The sequence below is a fragment of the Pongo abelii genome, chromosome 21 (genome assembly GCF_028885655.2).
Source record: "Pongo abelii isolate AG06213 chromosome 21, NHGRI_mPonAbe1-v2.0_pri, whole genome shotgun sequence".
Taxonomy (NCBI): domain Eukaryota; kingdom Metazoa; phylum Chordata; class Mammalia; order Primates; family Hominidae; genus Pongo; species Pongo abelii.
This window is the reverse complement of record NC_072006.2, coordinates 39701434-39721879: the sequence shown is the minus strand read 5'-3', so window position 1 is coordinate 39721879 and position 20446 is coordinate 39701434. Positions and strand designations below refer to the sequence as shown.

At 50.0% G+C, this 20446-nt stretch overlaps 1 protein-coding gene and 1 pseudogene across 2 annotated transcripts; one reads left to right on the top strand and one right to left on the bottom strand.

Annotated features, from left to right (window-relative positions):
• Nucleotides 1–208: 208 nt before the first annotated feature.
• ERGIC3 (ERGIC and golgi 3) lies at nt 209–15825 on the bottom strand. 2 transcript variants are annotated; one of them, XM_054541465.1, is made up of 14 exons: nt 15646–15825; nt 15438–15508; nt 15230–15317; nt 14889–15008; nt 10348–10441; nt 9176–9341; nt 8985–9042; nt 3444–3458; nt 2754–2785; nt 1708–1804; nt 1565–1629; nt 724–860; nt 584–639; nt 209–408 (listed from the first exon to the last, which is right to left on the bottom strand). In XM_054541465.1, exons 1-14 carry the CDS (start codon nt 15731–15733, stop codon nt 329–331), a joined length of 1167 nt encoding a protein of 388 aa, XP_054397440.1. In that variant the 5' UTR covers nt 15734–15825; the 3' UTR covers nt 209–328.
• Nucleotides 13118–13417, top strand: LOC112130316 (large ribosomal subunit protein eL36-like; annotated as a pseudogene).
• Nucleotides 15826–20446: the final 4621 nt, after the last annotated feature.

Here is a 20446-nt window from a genome sequence, read left to right as displayed (position 1 = left end):
AGGGCCGAGGACCACAGTGGAGGAGGGACCCAGGACAGGGCTGTGGGCTGGACATGAGTCTAGTTTGAATAAACCCCGGTTAACTAGGCTAGGGGATGCTCACGTGGGGCTCCCGGCCCTGGGCCCCGATCCGTCAGTCACAATTGCCTTCAATGAGTGGCCAGGATGAGGCTCTGGCCACGGCAAGGATCACACGGAGACCAGTGAGTACTATCACAATCAATAGATTGATCAACCTGGGGCTGACTGAGGAGGTGGAGGGTGGCAGAGGCTGGGGGACAACCACAGGCCAGGGAGAAAGAGGAGACAGAGGAAGCGCCAAGGGTGACTACGTTGTCTTCCCTAGATCAATTTTCTTCTGGATGGCTCGTGCTGAGTGGTAGATGAGCGAATCGATGAGTCCAGCCACTGGGAGAGAGACAAGGGCTGGCACTGGCCCAGTAGGGGCCTCGGCTTTTGATGCTGAGAGCCTTGTCACTTAACTGGCCAGGCCAGCATCTGCCCCTTCACCCCCAACCAAACCTGGGGCACCCAGGCTTTACCCTCCCCACCCCACAGCTCACAGACACCCTAGGTCTCTTACCTGTGAACATGCCCCCAATGATGGCGCACACACCTGTCAGGAAGTGGGTGAAGGACCTGGTAGAAGGAGAGGGTGGGCTCAGCAGGCACCCTCCTCCCTCAGGCCCAGGCCCCCAGAGGCCGCTTTGCCCCCACCCTCACCTGTGCTTCTCTGTCAGCTTCACCATCATGGGCGAGAGCTCATAGAGGACGAAGACTCCGGGAAGGCCTTGGTCGCCCAACAGCCCGTTGGCGACCTTCTCATGTCTGGTCACAGAGAACTGATTTGTCCTCAGCACCTGGGGTGGGAGGGGAGCCTGGGCCAGGGACAGGGCTAGGACCTGGCTCCAGCCACCATCAACCCCACCCCTGCTCCTTCCCCTTTCCTGTTGAGCCTTGACTGTGTAGGGAGAGAACACAGCACCGTGCTAGTGGCCCGCACTGCAAGGCCTGGCCCGCCAGAACCCCTCTCCTAGCCTTGGCCTCAGCCTTCCCCTCCAGGTGCCAGCTCTTTACAGTTTACCTATCCTGGCAGCATTTGGTGGGTGTTCTCACGGGGGTCCAGGCTGAGAAGCAGCTCTCCAAAGACACACCACCAAGGCTGAACTGACTTCCTCTGCCCTCAGCCCCTAGCATCCTGCCACTCTGCTGAGATGCTGCTCCACAGGCCAAGGCAGCCTCGGGAGTGGGTACACAGAGGCTTGCCCTGCCTAACCCCCAGCCCAGGCAGACCACAGGGGACAGTGAGGCAGGCAGGTGGTGAGCACCGGAGGAATGGATGGAGGCGGTCAGGGCAGCAGAAAGAGCAGGCGCTTTAAATATGACAGCCCCAGGCCTGCACTCTGCCTGGGAGGGCAAATCCCCCATCCTCTCTGTGCCTCAGTCTTTCATCCGCCATGTGAGGACAAGGCAGCTTTCACTCCCCAGGCTGATGGAACGAAATGCAGGAACTCCAGTGCTTGGCACTGCGCAGGAGACTCTGGTAGGGTGTTCCCTGACTCACCTCTCCGTCCACCTTCATGTACACAGTGGGCACCACCTTCACAAAGTACTGGAACATCATGGAGGCTGAGGGGAAAACAAAGCACTGGGTATGGGTGCCCGGCCGGCCTTCTGCGGCTGGGGGCTGCCTCCCAGGCTGGTTACCTTGGGGCGCAGTGACATTGGTGTGGTCCAGGGGGTTCACAATGCCTGGATAGTCCTCCCCAAATGACAGGTGCTGGATGTAGTGGGTCATGTTGATCTGCAAACAACACCAGCCAAAGCTCATCCAAAGCTCTGATGACAGTAGCAGACAGGGACACCTGGGTCTGTCTGCGGAGATGTGGGAGGAAGGGGAGGCTATGGTCCTAAGGGGACAACCTCCCCGAGACAGGAATCCCCCATTCCCCACCTACAAACTTCTCCTTCCACAGCCTGCAAACTCTTGGGGTTCCAGATTTTTTTTTTTTTTTTGAGACAAGGTCTCACTCTGTTGCCCAGGCTGGAGAGCAGTGGCATGATCTTGGCTCACTGCAGCCTCGCCTCATTCAAGCGATTCTCTTGCCTCAGCCTCCTGAGTAGCTGGGATTACAGGCATGAACCACCATGGCTGGCCAGGTTCCAGATTTCTTAAAATACCAGCTTCACTTGTACGTTAGGCACACAGAGTAGCAGGTGCTGGCTTTGCCTGGAGGCCTAGGCTGGAGGCTGTGAACCCCCAGATGCACTCCCTTCCTGCTCCCTTGTGTATCAGACTCAGACACTAGAAGGATCTTTCCAAAAATGCAAATCTGATTATGTCGTGACCCTGCTTAAAGAAGGCCAACAGCTTTCCACTGTTCTCATGAGAAAGACGTGATTCCTCAGCGTGGCCTCTGAGTCCGGTGTGGTCTGGTCCCTGCCGACTTCTGCAGCCTCACCCATCCACACCTGCCCTGCAGTTCCTTAGAAGGGCCATGCTCCCGCCTGACCTTGCGCTGAGGCTCAGTCTGTCTAGGATGCTCTTATCCAACCCCAATCTTGCCCCTAGCCTGCTCAGAGCTCAGTTCAAAAGTCACTCTCGCTTAACCCTCAGGCTGGATCCCCATTCAGAACATGGTGTATTTTTCTATATGCACTACCCCATCCCAGGATGTTCCTACAAGGAAATGAACACAGCAACCAAGCCTCCCACCCCCACCTGCCCTCCATGGTTTCCATCTGGTACGTACGTTGTCAAGGCCAAAGCTCTGCAAGTCATGGACTAGGAGAGAAGGGAGAAGGCAAGGGAGAAGGCGTCATTAGTAGGAGCAGCACTGGCCTCCTCATTCCTCCCCCAGGACTGCAAACCACCTGTCTTCTCTGACCCCTCATTCCTTCTCCAGCCTGGCACCTCCTGGTCCTGCTTAAGGACGGCCAGAAAGGGCAAGCCTTGGGCCTGTGTGAGAGTTCACGCCCTCCTCAGGAGTCATTAGAACAGACCCTGGTTCCTCCCTGACGTCCACAGGGAACTCTAGGCCTTGACTACCACCACAGCCCTGCCTGCATCTCCGGAAACAAAACCCACTGACTATGGGCCTTCACTAACTAGAGCTGATGGCAAATCACTGAACCTCAAAGTGAAGTGCGACCTGAGAATGCCATCCACACTTTCCCTGTCTCCACCCTCAAAGCTCCCCAGAGGAAATCCCATGGGGACCCTGTACCAACTGTTCCAGAACAATTTATTCCTGCCCTCTAGCCTCAATCCCTCCTGCTACAAGGAACCATACTTCAAAGATACATCCCAGACCTTCGTACAGTCACCCAGCAGCCAGGTCAGAGGAGACCCAATCACAGCCCCATCCAACCTCCCCCCATCCTGGTAGGGCAGGCTGCCCCAGAAGTAGGGGCTTGGCCTCTGTGGGGGCAGGGCCACTTACTCTCCACAGCATGTACTGCAGCATGGGGGAGGGAGGAGAGAGAAGAAAGATTCAGAGCTTCACAATGAGAACTATGAGAGCAAGATATGTTGCAGGAGGGAAGACTGAAACATTCAGCCTCAGCAACACAGTCTGGCCCCAGCTAACTAGCCTCCTCCTGGGCCCCTCCTCAAGAGTGAACTAATCTGGCCAGAGAGGGGCAAGAGAGATAGTGGCCTAGGAAGGACAAGAGGCCTAGAGCCCAAAAAGCCAAGTTCCTGACGGTGTGGCCTTGGGCAAATCACTTGCCCTTTCTAGGCCTCAGTGTTCTCCTTTGCAAAGGGCTGTCCTAAGGATCATGTGGGATCTAAGATGGAAAAATACTTGTAAACTTTACACTGTAAGAGATTATTACCCACCCCGGCCCCAATCCACAAGCATGTTAGAAACTCACTCCCAGGCCTCAATTCAGCCAGATCTCTGGCCTTGGGCAACTGTACCTTTGCATTTATACATCCTTCCAAATACAGAGCACCCCCGGCCCCGGGATCCACAAGTCTAACAGTCCCAGGCTGAGAGGCTGCCACTCTGGCTGTGTGTCTACTGAGTGCCTGCCAGACCTTGTGCCAACAGCTTGACACTGATCATCTTCCTACCCTCACAGCAAGATCCTTTTCTCCCAGCTTCCTCCAGAGTGAAGACGGGGTTCCAGAGCTCTGCAGGGTCCTCCAGCCCCCACACTGGCCCCTCCCCCACAGACTGCCCTGAAGACCAGCAGAGCTACCCTCCAGGGGGCCCTTTCCTCCTCTTCACTTCAACCACTTTGAGAGGCCATCTTAATACCCTGGGCTCTGTCACTGTGCGGCTCTGTCCATCCTTTACTGTCACCCCAACTCCCACCTTCCCCAGCCCTGCCTTCAACCCCTGGGTTCCTCTTCACTTTCTTGCTTCAGCCTGCCTCTTCCTTTCAGGCACTAACTCCTTGGCATCCCCTCAAGGCACGACTATCTTCTCTCCATATACAACCTCCTCCCTGGCCTAAAGAGACGTCTTTCTTGCTCCTTACTGCCACTTCCAGATCACTTTCCCTTTATCTGCCTTAAAAATGCACAATGGCTCACGTCTGTAATCCCAACACTTTGGGGGGCCAAGTGGGAGGATCGCTTAAGCCCGGGAGGCTGGGCAACAGGGCAAGACCCTGTCTCTGCAAAAAAAAAAAAAAAAATTAGCCAGGCATGGTGGCATATGCCTGTGGTCTCAGCTCCTTGGGAGGCTGAGGTGGGAGGATCTCGAGTCCAGGAGGTCAAGGCTGCAGTGAGCCAAGATTGCGCCACGGCACTCCAGGCTCAAAAAAAAAAAAAAAAAAAAAAAAAAAAATCCCCAGCTTTGAAGCTCAGGGCAAAGCAGCCCTGCTTGTTTCAGTCACCTAGATATCGATATGGAACCTCCAGAACAGTTTTCCCATGCCATTTTTCAACAACTTGGGCAACTGCCTGTCACTCTCTCCTGTACTACCTCTGTCACACTTTCTAGTGATTTCCATATCCACGTAGATGATCCTTCCAGTACCCGGGCCTCCCAGTTCCTGGACATCCTTTCCTCCCTGATCTTGTGCTCTGCCTACCTGAGCCACTTGCTCTGTTGGTCATTCCCTAAACTTTGTCATTAACAAAGCCCCTTCTGTGACTTTAATTTCAAGCAACTCATGCTCCACCAGCTTTCTAATTTCCTCCAGTCCCCCACTTCCAACAACTTGTTGACATCACACTCAGGACTTGCAGTCCCTTCTTCCTCCTGCCCCCTCACTGGCTTCCCCACATCCTGTCTTTCCTCCTTTCCTAGCTTATATGCTGTGGTCCAGAAGCAAGATGACTTCTTTACATATTTGACTCCCTCACCTTTGCAGGCACCCGGCAACACCAAACCCCAGGCGATTGCAATGTTCTGGCGACTGAGTCCATTCCCACACAGACAACCACGCTGACCGCTCTCTTTGCATTCACAGCCGCGGACTCCAGGGAGGCCCTAGTGCTGCATCAATCCTACTCAATCTCCCCAGTCCACATACTCTTCCACCCCCAAATGACCAGTCACACCTTTTCTTCTTTCAAATCTCTAACACCTCCTTCCCTCTTTCCTCATTGTCAACTGAGGACCTTCCTTCCTACAACATGGAGAAGACAGGAAGACTCAGAAGAGACTCTCCATGTACTTCTGCCACCCCAGCTACCACCCTACCTGTACCTACAGAGCCTGCCCTTCCTCCTATTGCTAAGTTTGGCCTTTCCACATATGTAAGGCACTAGATTCTATCTTCTTTCTCCTTCTCCAGGACTTCACTCCGGTCACTGTCTCATCTCTGGAGCATCACTTATGCTGTCTTTAGTCGATAATTTCCAACAGCATATTAACATTCTGCTACATCACCCTCCTTAGAAAAGCCTCCCTCGACTCCACATTTCCCTTCAGCTTCAGCTCATGCTCTCTCCTCCCCTAGGCAATTTCCACTATAGAGCTGTCAATACTCACTCGCTCCAACTCCTCCCCCATTCCCTCCCGAACCCACTCTAGGGTGGTCCTATCACACCCCTCAAATGACTCAGTCAAGGCTATAATAAGTGACTGTTGCATATACATCCCATGGTCAATTCCTGCTCGACATCCAGAAGCATCTGAGGTGGTATTTGAAACACCCGTCTGTGGCTGGCAGGATGCCACACTCCCGGCTTACACTCCTCCTCCAGTCTCCCCTACCAATTCCCCCTGACACCCTTGGCCTCTAATGTGGGAGGCCTGGCACCCAGCCCTTTGAGCTTCCCTTCTTCTCCATCTGCCCTCACCTCCAGGGTGATTTCATCCAGTCCCATGGCTCTATACACATGCTGATGATGCCAACATTTGCATCTCCAGGCAAGTCCTCTCCCTGAACTCCAGGCCTGAATGGAAAACTTGACACCTTGGGTGTCTAGAAGGACACCCAGATGCTATTGCTCTGAACACATCAAAAGCCAAATACCAGCTGTACGACCCCATTTCCGAACATGTAAACCTGCCCTGAGTCTCCCTCATCTTGGTAAATGGCAACTCCATCCTTTTTTTTTTTTTTTAATGGAGATGGAATCTCACTCTGTCGCTCAGGCTGGAGTGAAATGGCACGATCTCGGCTCCCTGCAACCTCTGCCTCCTGGGTTCAAGCAATTCTCCTACCTCAGCCTCCCGAGTAGCTGGGACTACAGGCGCACGCCGCCACGCCCGGCTGATTTTTTGTATTTTTTAGTGGAGGCAAGGTTTCACCATGTTGCCCAGGCTGGTCTCAAACTCCTGAGCTCAGGCAATCCACCCGCCTCAGCCTCCCAAAGTGCTAGGATTACAGGCAACTCCATCCTTCTTACTACTCAGGTACAAAACTTTGGAGGCATCCTTGACTCGTTTTTCCTTTGTCCCTCATGCCCATCAGGAACTCTTCTCAGCTCTACCTTCAAAATACATCCAGAAGCCAGTCACTTCCCACCACTTACACTGCCACTCTGGGCTGTGCCCCACCATCTTTTGCCTGGATTGATCACTGCAACAGCCTCCTAACGGGCCTCTCTGATTCTGTCCTTTCCCCTGCCCAGTCTTGTCCACAGAGCAGCTGGAGAGCTTTTAAGTTGGATCATGCCTCACCTTCTTCAAAGCCCTACAATGGCTTCTCATCTCATGCAGAGTAAAGGCCCGAGTCCCTACAATGCCCCTGCAAGCCCTGCATGATATGGCCCTGTGACCTCTCTCACTTTCATTTTTTTTTTTTTTGAGATGGAGTCTCACTGTTACCCAGGCTGGAGTGCGATGGCGTGATTTCAGCTCACTGCAGCCTCCACCTCCCAGGTTCAAGAGATTCTCCTGCCTCAGCCTCCCGAGTAGCTGGGATTACAGGCATGTGCCACCACACCCAGCTAATTTTTGTATTTTTAGTAGAGACAGGGTTTCACCATGTTGGCCAGGCTGGTCGTGAACTCCTGACCTCAGGTGATCCACCCGCCTTGGCCTCCCAGAGTGCTGGGACTACAGGTGTGAGCCACTGCACCTGGCCTCTCTCACTTCATTTCTAAGCATGCTCCTCTGCTCCAGCCACCCTAACCTTCTTACTGTATCTTGAACTTGCCAAGCACATTCTAGCCTTAGGAATTTGCATTTACTGTTCTCTCTGCTTGTAACACTTCCTCCCCAGACATCCACATGGCTGGCTCCCTCACTGTCTTCAGGTCTTTGCTAAAATATTACCTCATCAAAGAGTCTTTCCCTGACCTCCATATTTAAAATAGGACCCTCACTGCCCTACCCTAGCCCCTCCCCACTACCATCTTTATCCTACCTTGTTTTGGTCCATATGACTTAACAGCATCTGACATACCATATACAGATGCTCCCTGACCTACACTGGGGTTACGTCCCAATAAACCCACTGCAAGTTGAAAATATTGTAAATCGGCCAGGTGCAGTGGCTCATACCTGTAATCCTAGCACTTTGGGAGGCCGAGGCGGGCAGATCACTTGAGGTCAGGAGTTCAAGACCAGCCTGGCCAACATAATGAAACCCCATCTCTACTAAAAATACAAAACTTAGCTGGGCGTGGTGGCACGCACCTGTAGACCCAGCTACTCAAGAAGATGAGGTAGGAGAATCACTTGAACCCAGAAGGTGGAGGTTGCAGTGAGTCAAGATCACGCCACTGTACTCCAGCCTGGGTGACAGAGTGAGACTCTGTCTCAAAAAAAAAAAAAAAAAGAAAAAGAAAATATCGTTAAGTGAAAAATGCATGTAATACCCATCATAAAGTAAAAAATTGCAAGCTGAACCATTGTTAATTGGGGACTATTTATATTTTATATACTTATTGTCTATTTCTTTACTAGAATGTTCTGAGGGCACAGACTGTTCACTACTGTACCCTTAGCAACTAGACTAGTAGGTGATTACTAAATATTTTGTGAATGCATGAATGAACAAATGAATGAGAATAAATCTCATTTGTTCACCCCAACAGCCCTGTGAGTGGGTACTATTATCATCATCCCCATTTTACAGAAGAAGCAACTAAATAGGGCTCAATATTTCCCAAATATGACATAGCTCAGGAGTGGCAGAACCTGTGCTCCAACCTAGCTCTGCTTCTCCCAAAGCCTCATGCACAGGTCATTGTCGGACACTGGGGGCTACCATTTCAACAAGCACCTACCACAAGCCAGGCTCCGTGCTATCATCTTTAACCTGCACACACACCCTGTGAGATAAGTGCCCTCATCACCATTTTATAAAGTAGAAAACAGGAGTCAAAAAGATTAAGAAGCCTTCTCAAAGTCACACAGCCAGTAAGGTCTGAAACTGGTATCTGAATGCAGGCAGTCTGGCTCCTCAGCCTGTGCTCTTAGCCACTGTGCCAAACTGCTGCCCTGAGATGAAGGCCTGCTCTGGCCAAATGGTTGCCCAAGACAAATGAGCAGCAGGCAGGAGAGGACCACTCAAACTCACCAAGAAGGTGGCCAGCATCTAAATCGCCCCAGCTAGTGCAGATCACTCACCGTGCACATGGGACTGCTGGAAGCTCTTCCCAGGGGCAAAGTGGAAGTTTCCGGCCACCTGTAAGGAACATTCTCTCTCATTCTCTGGCTGTGTCCTCCTTTTGCCTACTCAGGGCCTGAGTGGGCCCTCGGTTCCCAGCGGAGCTTGCCCAGCCCAGCTGGGCCTATCTTGCCTTGATCCCTCCTGATACCTTATTGACTTCCAAGAAGCCATACACCTGGCAGCCTTCATTCTTCTGCTCCTGCATCTTCTGGCTGAAGCCCTCTCGCCGGCACTGCTCAATAGTATCTGGGTTCTTGAAGGCCCAGCCTCGACGGCGATATGCCTCCCGCACATCTTCACAGGTGTTACAGCACCTGTAGGGCAGGGAGTGACGGTGAGAGTGTTAAAGAGGCATAAGTCCAGTGCTGGAATCTGGGGAAATAGAGCCCGAGCAGCTCTGCCTGCTAATGAAGGCTCTGCTAACCTCATCCCTGACCACTAAACGTTCTCCAAATGTGTTTCCTCAGTGGCAGAAGGACTGTTTTCTTTTTTTAATTTTTAAAATTTTTTGTAGAGATAGGGTCTTGCTATGTTGCCCAGGCTGGTCTCAAACTCCTGAGCTTAAGCGATTCACCTACCTCAGCCTCCCAAAGTGCTACGGATTACACGTGTGAGCCATTTTGCCCAGACTAGGACTGTGAAAAATACATATTCCCATTCTGTTTGAGGTGATGACAAGTTTTAGGACACAGAGTGGTGACTGCATGACACTGTGAAGATACCTAATGCCACTGAGTTGCACACTTAAAAATGGTTAAAATGGTAAATTTTATGTCACATATTTTTCCACAATAAAAAAATATCTAAGTACAGATTCCCAGGCCCCACTCCAGACCTGCTGAATCAGTCTTGCAGAAGTCAGGGCCTGGGAAACAGTAGAAGTTATCAGATACTGAGGGTCTAATAATCTGGGCCAGACCTTCCACCTCAATGCTTTACACACGGTATACAGCTAATCCATATGTGACTCTTACGAGAATATGTTATTATCATCCCTCTTCACATAGAGAGGTTACATGGCTTGGCCCAAGGAAACAGGGGTAGAACCCAGGCAACTGGACTCCAGAGACCACCTTTGAACCATTTCTCTAGGTGGAAGAGCAGAGACCACTTCAGCTTCATCTCTAGGTCTGCAGCTCCCAGGTAGGGCCTGGTTACAAAGCCTCAGTCACTTGCACCAGGATCAATGACAGAGGCACATACCCTGCCCACTCTAGATTCTTGGTCTGACCTCCCCACCTGCCACAGTCTGACTGAGGCTGAGGCTGACTGACAGATGGCGCCTGATGGGAACCCTGCTCCCGCTCCCCACCGGCTCACTTGATATCTTCTGCCTCAGCACCATAGCAGCTCTCACAGCGATCAGGGTCCAGGGAGTCAGGGTCAAACACCGTCACCTCGACTTTCCCAAGCTCTAAGGGGAGGGGAGAAGCAGAGGCATCAGCTGGGGCCAGACACAGTGAAATCAGTGGCCCCAGTCTGCACAAGCCCTTTGCTTGGGGATAATAAAAGTTATAATAACTAATATTCATATAGTACATGCTACGGGTCAGGCATTAAGCACTTCTACACACGTATCAATTCTTTTAATAAAAGAAACAGTAAGAAAACAAGTCAACAGTAAATACTGAACATTAGCTGGGTACAGATCACTGTACTTCACAACCATCATCTCATTTCATCCCCACAATGACTCTTTGAGGGTGGCGGTAATTATCCCTGTTTTACTGAGAAGATGCTGAGGCTCACTGATGAGAAGTGACTTTGCCCAATGCAACCGAGGAAACAGATTTCAGCTAATTCCAACGTGTATGCCACTAACTTCTTGCCATGATGCTTCTCCTCAGACCTCTCCCTCTGCACCGGCTCCTTGCCTCACTCTAGTCACCCCATCATAACTGGTGATTTCAATACTGAATACTGACCTCCCGACTCATGATAATCTTTTGATTTTGCCATCTCACCTCAGCTACCCATTTTCATACTCATACCTAGATCCTGTCACTGCCAATAACTGCAAATCTTCCAAAATTCAACTTCAAGTGTCTGAGTCTTCAACTACTTACCCTTATTTTGCAAGTTCACTATTTAGTACCCGAAATCCGCCAACTCTTTGACCCTACTGACACTGTCACGCCTCACTTCCCTCCTGAAATCCATGGTCCACTGTAGTTATCCTCTTCCACATAACCACAACTCCCTGCTCCTCTCGTCTTTCGTTTTACAAATCCAGCAAAAGCCACACCCTGGTTCCATTCAACTCTCTGTACCTACTTCTTGCCTGAAGCTCCCTTAGGACTGCCTGGCAATTCCACTTCATTTCTCTAATCAGTTCACTCTCCCACTCTCTAAGGTGACTTAGACCTTCTCCTCTCTCCTTAGGCTCCCAAAACCCCTTCCTCTTTCTTCACTTAGCTAATGTCCTTGCTTTCAATTTCCACTAAGAAAAGAGAAGCAACGGAACTTCACTTGCTCTCACCACCAAACCCACCATCTCACCACTTTCTCCTTCAGACCCCACCCCATTTCTCAGCTCTCCCTTACAGTGAAATTCCCAAGAGTCACCTATAGGTAATGTCTCCACTTCCTTTATTGCTCTTTGATCCGATTTTCATCCTCAACAGTATCAAAATTGTTCCTTTCAAAGTCTCCAGGAATCTCTGTGTTGCTAATTTCAATGGTCAATTTTCACTCCTCATTTTACTGGACTATCAGTAGCTTCTGGTACAACTGCTCACTCTCGTTGAAACTCTCTCCACTTGGCTTTTGGGACACCTCTTGGTTCTTCTACATCAATGGCTAATCCGTCTCAATCTTCCTTCCTGTCCTGACTTTTAAATATTGGAGATGCCCAGGGTACAGGCCCTAGACCTCTCCTCTACCTACATTTACTCCCTAGGTTTCCTTAGTCCAATTGTTTAAACTACCCTGTACCTGCTGATAACTCCTCTAAATTCTAGACTGGTACATCTAATTGCCTCTTAATATCACCAGAGTATAAAATAGGAACCCCAAATTTAACATACCCCAAACCTGAGATTCCTCTTTCCTGAAAATCCTGACCTTACTCTGTGGAAGCTAGTTTCCAAGATGTCCTCAATGATCCCCACTTTCTAGTATTCACACCCTTATGTAGTCCTCTCCCACAACGAGTAAGGCTGACCTGTGTAAGCACTAGTATATTGCAGAAATGATGGTGTACAACTTCTGAGGCTGGGTCATAAAAAAGGTTACTGGTTTTTTTGTTGTTGTTGTTGAGACGGAGTTTCACTCTTGTTGCCCAGGCTGGAGTGCAGTGGCGTGATCTCGGCTCACTGCAACCTCTGCCTCTCCGGTTCAAGTGATTCTCTTGCCTCAGCCTCCTGAGTAGCTGGGATTACAGGTGCCCACCACCACACCGGGCTAATTTTTTTTTTTTTGTATTTTTAGTAGAGATGGGGTTTTATCATGTTGGCCAGGCTGGCCTTGAACTCCTGACTTCAGGTGATCCAACTGCCTCAGCCTCCAAAAGTGCTGGGACTACAGGCGTGAGCCACCACGCCCAGCCAAAGGTTATGGTTTCTACTTTGTTCTCTCAGCTCACTTGCAAGATCCAAGTTGGGGAAGCCAGTTGCCATGATATAAGGACACACAAGCAGCCCTATTGAGAGGCCCATGTGGTGAGGCACTGTGGCATCCTGCCAACAGCCCTATGAGTGAGTCCTTTAAAAGCAGATCCCCTGCTGGGTGTGGTGGCTCATGCCTGTAATCCCAACACTTTGGGAGGCCGAGGTGGGTGGATCACCTGAGGTCAGGAGTTTGAGACCAGGCTGGCCACGATGGTGAAACCCTGTCTCTACCAAAAATACAAAAATTAGCTGGGTGTGGTGGCAGGCGCCTGTAATCCCAGCTACTCAGAAGGCTGAGGCAGGCGAATCACTTGAAGCCGGGAGGCAGAGGCTGCAGTGAGCTGAGATCGCACCATCGCACTCCAGCCTGGGTGACAGAGCGAGACTCTCAAAAAAAAAAAAAAGTAGATCCCCGCGCAGCACCAGCCCTTCTGCCACAGCTGCCATTGGAGAGCAGCAGCCACGGCTCTGTGCTACCCACTATGGCCGTGTGCCTTGACAAGGGCCACAAGATGACCAAGAACATGAGCAAGCCCAGGCACAGCTGCCACCGCGGGAGCCTGACCAAACACACCAAATTCATGTGGGACGTGATCCGAGAGGTGTGTGGTTTCGCCCCGTATGAGTGGCATGCCATGGAGTTACTGAAGTTCTCCAAGGACAAACGGGCCCTCAAGTTCATTAAGTAAAGAGTGGGGACACACATCCGCACCAAGAGGAGGCAGGAGGAGCTGAGCAATGTCCCAGCCATCATGAGGAAAGCCAATACCAAGAAAGACTGAGCCTCCTGCCCCGCCCTCTCTCTGAAATAAAGAACAGCTTGACAGAAAAAAAATAAATTTAAACAACAAATAAGTAGGCCAGGCGCAGCGGCTCATGCCTGTAATCCCAGCACTTTGGGAGGCCGAGGTGGGTGGATCACGAGGTCAAGAGATCAAGACCATCCGGCCCAATAAGGTGCAACCCTGTCTCTACTAAAAATACAAAAAATTAGCTGGGCGTGGTGGCACGCACCTGTAATCCCAGCTACTCGGGAGGTTGAGGCAGGAGAATCACTTGAACCTGGGAGGCGGAGGTTGCAGTGAGCCAAGATCGTGCCACTGCACTCCAGCCTGGGTGACAGAGTGAGACTCTGTCTCAAGATAGATAGATAGATAGACAGACAGACAGATAAAAGTAGATTCTGCAGTGCCCCATCAATCCTTAGATGACTGCAACCTCGTGAGATACCCTAATCCCGAATCACCCAAACAAGCCACTCCTAAATTCCTGACCCAGGGAAACTGAAAAAACAAATTTTTATTCTATCAAACTACTAACTTTTGGAGTACTTTGTTACACAGCAGTGGATATCTAATAGCCACTCCTCCCTCCCACCAAAAAAACCTTCTCCTCCAGTCATCTCCATCTCAAGTCATTCATTTGCTCAGGCTGAAAGCGTTGGAATCAACAACCATGACTCTGCTCTCTTACGCTCCACATCCAATCCTATAGCAAATTATGTTGGTTCCACTGGTGTCCTGCATTAATCTGCTGACGCAACGAATGATAAAACTCCCCACCAGAATAATCTCTAAGGTGTTAGAAATCCCAGCTTTGACGACAGTTTTGCTGTGGTGGGAAACTGAGTTAATGGAGGCATTGGGAAGCCACCAAGATAAAGGGAAGGAAGGTAAAAGTGGGTACCCACTCTGTACCAGGCATTTTACACATATTACTTCATTTGATCTTACAATTCCATGTGGTTGGTACTACTGTTTTATCACCACTTTCTAGCTGAAGCTCACAGACTGTAGGAGACAAAGCTAGATGTGATCCCAGGCAATCTGACTTGAGAACCTAAATTCTCATTAAACCACTTGCGTTCCAAAGGGGAAGAGCATTAAGGGCTGAATTAAGCCAATGGGCTGGGAAAGCAAACACTCAGAGAAGCCTGGGTCCATCTAGACAGTTCTACTAAGGCAAGAGCACATAAGACCTATCTTCAAACCTCTGGTATTCAAACTACCATCTGCAGGTATTGAGGACCTCTGAGAGTAATAGCCAGGTAGATTACCTGACTCAATATGTATAGAGGATTTTAGCTCACTCTGACTCTTACTAGCTGGGGGACCCTAGGCAAGTCACTTGACTTCTCTAGCTCTTAGTTGTTTAATGCAGCACTCTGCCTGCCACAGTTCACTTGCTAGCAGGTAGGCTTGGGTACGTCCAGCTTTGGAATCTGAGACCCGGCCGGCCCCCTCCCCTGGTTACCATGCCGCTCAGCCTCTGAGCTCACGGGGATGCCATCTTTATCTAGTCGTTGCTTGAACAGGTTGTGTTCCACATCCAGCTGCTGTTCCCCGGCCACATCCATGGCATCAATACTCAGATCTGGAAGCAGGAAAATCAGGCTAAGGTACGGGGACCCTACGGACAAGGGGATGTGGGTTTTGGAGGGGAAGGGGATACTGGGCCTGTCTTGGGGCAGAACGGGATTAAGAGAAGGAGGTTGTCCTGGGGTCCAGTCCAGAACCTAAGGGTGGAGGTGTGAATCTGGCAGCCCACATGAGAACCCTGGGTCTCTCCAGTCCCACCCATGGTGAGGTACTCACAGGCACAAGGCATGTGCGGAAAAAGTACATCGATGTTGATCTTCAGTTTATCTCCCCGCGACTTGTCCACGTAGAGCTCAGGATGCACCTGGGGCAGCACTACCTCAGTTAAGACTTGGCCCCAAACCTCTCCTTCCCCACTCCCACCCCTAAAGGTCCTACTCCTAGAATGCCAAGCCCCGCCCACGCACTAAGCCCCGCCCCTTACCTCCGTGGTGAGGTAATACTGCAGCTCAGACAGGAACAGTAGCAGCATGAGAAGGCCACTGACAATGGTCACTGCAGGACAAGGGGCGAGGGTCAGAATGGCCTCGAATCCGCTCCCTCAGACACCGGCAGGCCAATCAGAGTCCAGCAGCCCAGGCCAAGCTCTAGGACGCCCCCCTCCCCGCGACCCCGGCCCCGCCGCGGCCTACCCGTGGCGCCCCCGCAGGTCTTGACCCGGAAGTCCTCCAAAGTCTTGGGGTAGGCATCGAACTGCTTCAGCTTCCCCAGCGCCTCCATGGGGACCGGCCGGAAAGAGGACGCCAGCCGGCCCGCCCCTACAGACTCCCTCTTCCGGCCTGGAGCCACGCCCCCTCTTTTTTCCTGACGCAGGCGCAGCAAACCGCACGCTTGGCCCCACCTTTAGCCGCGTGCTCTTACAGGAGGCCCCGCCCACCGATGCTGCCACGCCCCCTTGCGCGGGCAATTGGGTCTGGAAGCTACCGCCCGGGCCTCCGCTGTCCCAGGCGGGTTTTTTGAGGACCCGGGTGCGAGGAGTTCTCTGCGGGGTTAGAAACGCTAATAGCACCGTTCGTGTGCCTTGTGCTCGGAACTGCGCCAGGTGTTTAAGACTCTTGGAACATCTTGGAATATCCTGGAACAGTGGTTTTTCGAGTGTACCGGACCGGCCGCATCTTTATCAACTGATTACCTATTAGAAATGCAAATAATTGATCCCCACCTACTGAAGCCGAAACGCTAGGAATGGCACCCAGGTGATTCCGATGTAAAGTAAGGATGTCCGCCCTGAAAGCAGGTGTGACTTATCTCCGTTTTCCAAAGAGCAAACTGTGACCTGGAGAAGTTAAATAATTTGCCCAAGATTACAGCCAGTTACTAGCAGGACCTGCTTCCAGCCCGGTTCTTCTGGACCTCAAAGTACTCTGGGAACCAGGGTCTTTTGGGTTGATTTTACCTAAACAGCGTCCCAGTGCTTCTCCTGAGCGCTGCTTTCTGAATATTACCCTAAATTGCTCTCCAGGCCCTGGGATCCTCACGGACACGCTCTATCCCTCCAGGTTTAGACTCAAGTGATGTGGAGCTGAAGCTCTCCCTGACACTTCCCATTGCAGCCCAGTGTCTCTAGAGGGACAGCTCCCACAGTAATGCAGCTGCAATGAGTAAGATATAAAAGCTCATAGGCTTTCATACAGGAATTCCATTTTAGGAAGTAAAAGCACCATGTCAAGGTTAATAGAAAAATTTTAAAAAAGAAAAAATATGTAAGCAGCTGTCCAAGATTAATAGAAAAAAATTTTTAATATAAGGATAAAAGTACCATGATCTGGGTGGCTGTTACACCTTAGGATATTGAATCTGTCTCTTAAAGATTTTAAGTGCACCACATCATAAAGATGTATGCATGAGATCGTTCAATGGCAAAAATCTGGAACCAACCAGAATGCCCACTGATATATTAAATAAATTGAATAAATAGCGGTACACCCATTCTATGGAATATTAGGCCACTTTTCAAAAGAATGAGGTAGATTTACTCCTTTAGGTATACTAAGAATGTATTTTTAAGGGGGAAAAGATGCAAAGTAATGTGCATTCTATCATTCCATTTTTTAATTAAAAATTGGGCTGGGCACAATGGCTCACACCTGTAATCACAGCACTTTGGGAGACCGAGGAGGATCACATGAGGCCAGGAGTCTAAGACCAGCCTGGGCAACACAGCAAGACCCTACTCTACAAACTTTAAAAACTGCACCTGTAACCCTAGCACTTCAGGAGGCCAAGCCAGGCAGATCACTTGAGTTCAGGAGTTTGAGACCAGCCTGGTCAACATGGTGAAACCCCATCTTTACTAAAAATACAAAAATTAGCCAGGCGTGGTAGTGTGCTCCTGTAAACCCAGCTACTCGGGAGTCCGAGGCAGGAGAATCGCTTGAACCCCGGAGGCGGAGGTTGCAGTGAGCCGAGATCATGCCATTGCATTCCAGCCTGGGCGACAGAGTTAGATTCTGTCTCCAAAAATAAAAATAAAAAAATTAGCCAGGTGTGGTGGCATGCGTCTATAGTCTCAGCTACCTGGGAGGCTGGGCTTGAGCCCAGGAGAGTTTGAAACTGCAGTTGTTACCAGGTTGCCTGCAGTCGTTACCAGGATAGAGTTGTCCAGGTTCTTGGCATGTTGAACAAAACGCATAAAGTAATAGAAGGGCAACGAAAGACAAACAGCAACAGAAGAACGGAATAACAAAAGCATAAATTTATTGAAGACAATTCAGAGCGGCAGCTGGTTAGAGCAAGCTGCTCAAGAGCCTCCTCAATACAAACCTCAGGGTTTGTATTAAGCTAAAGGGACCCGGCAACACCCCTAGGTGCCCTTTAGAGGCCTCCAATTGGCTACACCTATGAAGGATTGGCCTGCGAACAAATCAGAGGCTGAAGTGGAGACTTGGCCCACAGCCAATCAGAGGCTGAAGTGGAGATTTGGCCCCACGGTCAATCGGAGGCGGAAGTGGAAACTTCTGTCTTGTTATCATAGGATTGAAGATGTGGCCTGTATGCTGCCTAGAACTGGCTGCACCCCTTCATTTGCTTATGTCTTAACCCCCGGTTACCCTGATTCCCTCCTGCCTCAGAGTGTGCTATGATCACACCACTGCGCTCCAGCCTGGACGACAGAGCGAGTCTCTCTCTCTCTCTCTTTGTATATACATATATATATATGTTTATAATATAATGTTTATATATGTTTATATGTTTTATATAAACTGTTATATATATTATATATGTAGTTATATATAAATTGTTATATATATAAAATATAGGCCGGGCGCGGTGGCTCACGCCTGTAATCCCAGCATTTTGGGAGGCCGAGGTAGGCGGATCACGAGGTCAGGAGATCGAGACCATCCTGGCTAACACAGTGAAACCCCGTCTCTACTAAAAATACAAAAAATTAGCCGGGCGTAGTGGCGGGCGCCTGTAGTCCCAGCTATTCGGGAGGCTGAGGCAGGAGAATAGCGTGAACCTGGGAGGCGGAGCTTGCAGTGAGCCGAGATTGCCCCACTGCACTCCAGCCTGGGCGACAGAGCCAGACTCCGTCTCAAAAACAAACAAACAAACAAACAAAAAAACTAAATAAAAAAATAAAACATCTATATATATATAACAATCTTAATCTTATATGGGGGAATATGTATTTGTATAATCGTGAGAAAAGATTTAGAAGGACTCATGCTACACCTTTGGGGACAACTGGAGGAGGACTTTTCACAGAAGCCAAAGTTTTTGGGTCTCCCTCAGCTAACAGGGTGGCAGAGGACACCTGGGATCTCCCTCTATTATCTGGGCTTCAGATTCCTGAGAGGACCAAGAATTCTATCAGAAATAGGTAATAAGGAATCTGCTGATGGAATTAAGTCTAAAGCTCTGCTACCCTAAGTGTGATCCTTGAACCAGAAACATTGGCCTTATCTGGGAACCTGTTAGAAATGCAGAATCCCAGGCCCCACCCCAAACCTGCAGAATCAGAATCTGCATTCTAACAAGACTCTCCAGATGATTAGCATGCACATTAAAGTGTGAGAAGTACTTTCCTGAAAGGTTCCTTGTTTTATTGCCCACATAGGACCAAAACCAGCAGCACAGGAAAAAAAAAAAAAAATCTGAGTGCCTCAAATATTGCACTAAACCCAGGCGCGGTGGCCCATGCCTGTAATCCCAGCACTTTGGGAGGCCAATGCAGGTGGATCACTTGAGGTCAGGAGTTTCAGACCAACCTGGTCAACATAGCAAAACCCCATGTCTACCAAAAAATACAAAAACTTAGCTGGGTGTGGTGGCGGGTGCCTGTAATCCCAGCTATTCGGGAGGCTGAGGTGGGAGAATCGCTTGAATCCAGGGGTGGGGAGCAGAGGTTGCAGTGACCCGAGACCATGCCACTGCATTCCAGCCTGGGCGACAGAGTGAGACCCTGTATCAAAAATACTTTTAAAAAAAGGCCAGGTGTGGTGGCTCACGCCTGTAATCCCATCACTAGGGGAGGCCAAGGAGGCCAGATTACCTGAGGTCAAGAGTTCAAGACCAGCCTGGCCAACATGGTGAAACCCCATCTCTACTAAAAATACAAAAAATTAGCCGGGTGTGGTGGCACATGCCTGTAATCCTAGCTACTCGGGAGGCTGAGACAGGAGAATCGCTTGAACCCAGGAGGTGGAGGTTGCAGTGAGCCAAGATCATGCCATTGCACTCCAGCCTGGAGGACAAGAGTGAAACTTTGTCTCAAAATAAAATAAAATAAAATAAATAAAATAAAAATTATTAAAAAATAAAAATAAAAAATTGCACTAAATTCAGAGTTTAAAATGTAATATCCATGTATGCAAGCAACACTCAAATATACACACACACACACTGTGTCCCTACCCTTTGTTGAGTCCTGGGAAAAGAGAGTTGAATTAGAACAGTTCTTGCCTTCAAGAATGTTACAGTCCTGGCTGGGCGTGGTAGCTCACGCCTGTAATCCCAGCACTTTGGGAGGCCGAGGAGGGTGGATCACCAGGTCAGAAGTCTGAGACCAGCCAGGCCAGAAGACCAGCCTGGCCAATATGGTGAAACCCCGTCTCTACTAAAAATACAAAAATTAGCTGGGCATGGTGGTGGGCGCCTGTAATCCCAGCTACTCAGGAGGCTGAGGCAGGAGAACTGCTTGAACTCGGGAGGCAAAGGTTGCAGTGAGCTGAAGATTGCGCCATTTTACTCCAGCCTGGGCAACAGAGCGAGACTCCGAATCAAAAAACAAAAAAAGAAAGAAAGAAAGTTACAGTCCTAATTATGGATATTAATATATCCCTTAATAAAATAATAAAAATAAAAATAATAGCTAATAATAATAATTTTTAAAAATAGCTAGCATTGGCCGGGTGCGGTGGCTCACACCTGTAATTCCAGCACTTTGGGTGTCAGAGGTGGGAGGATCACAAGGTCAGGAGTTTGAGA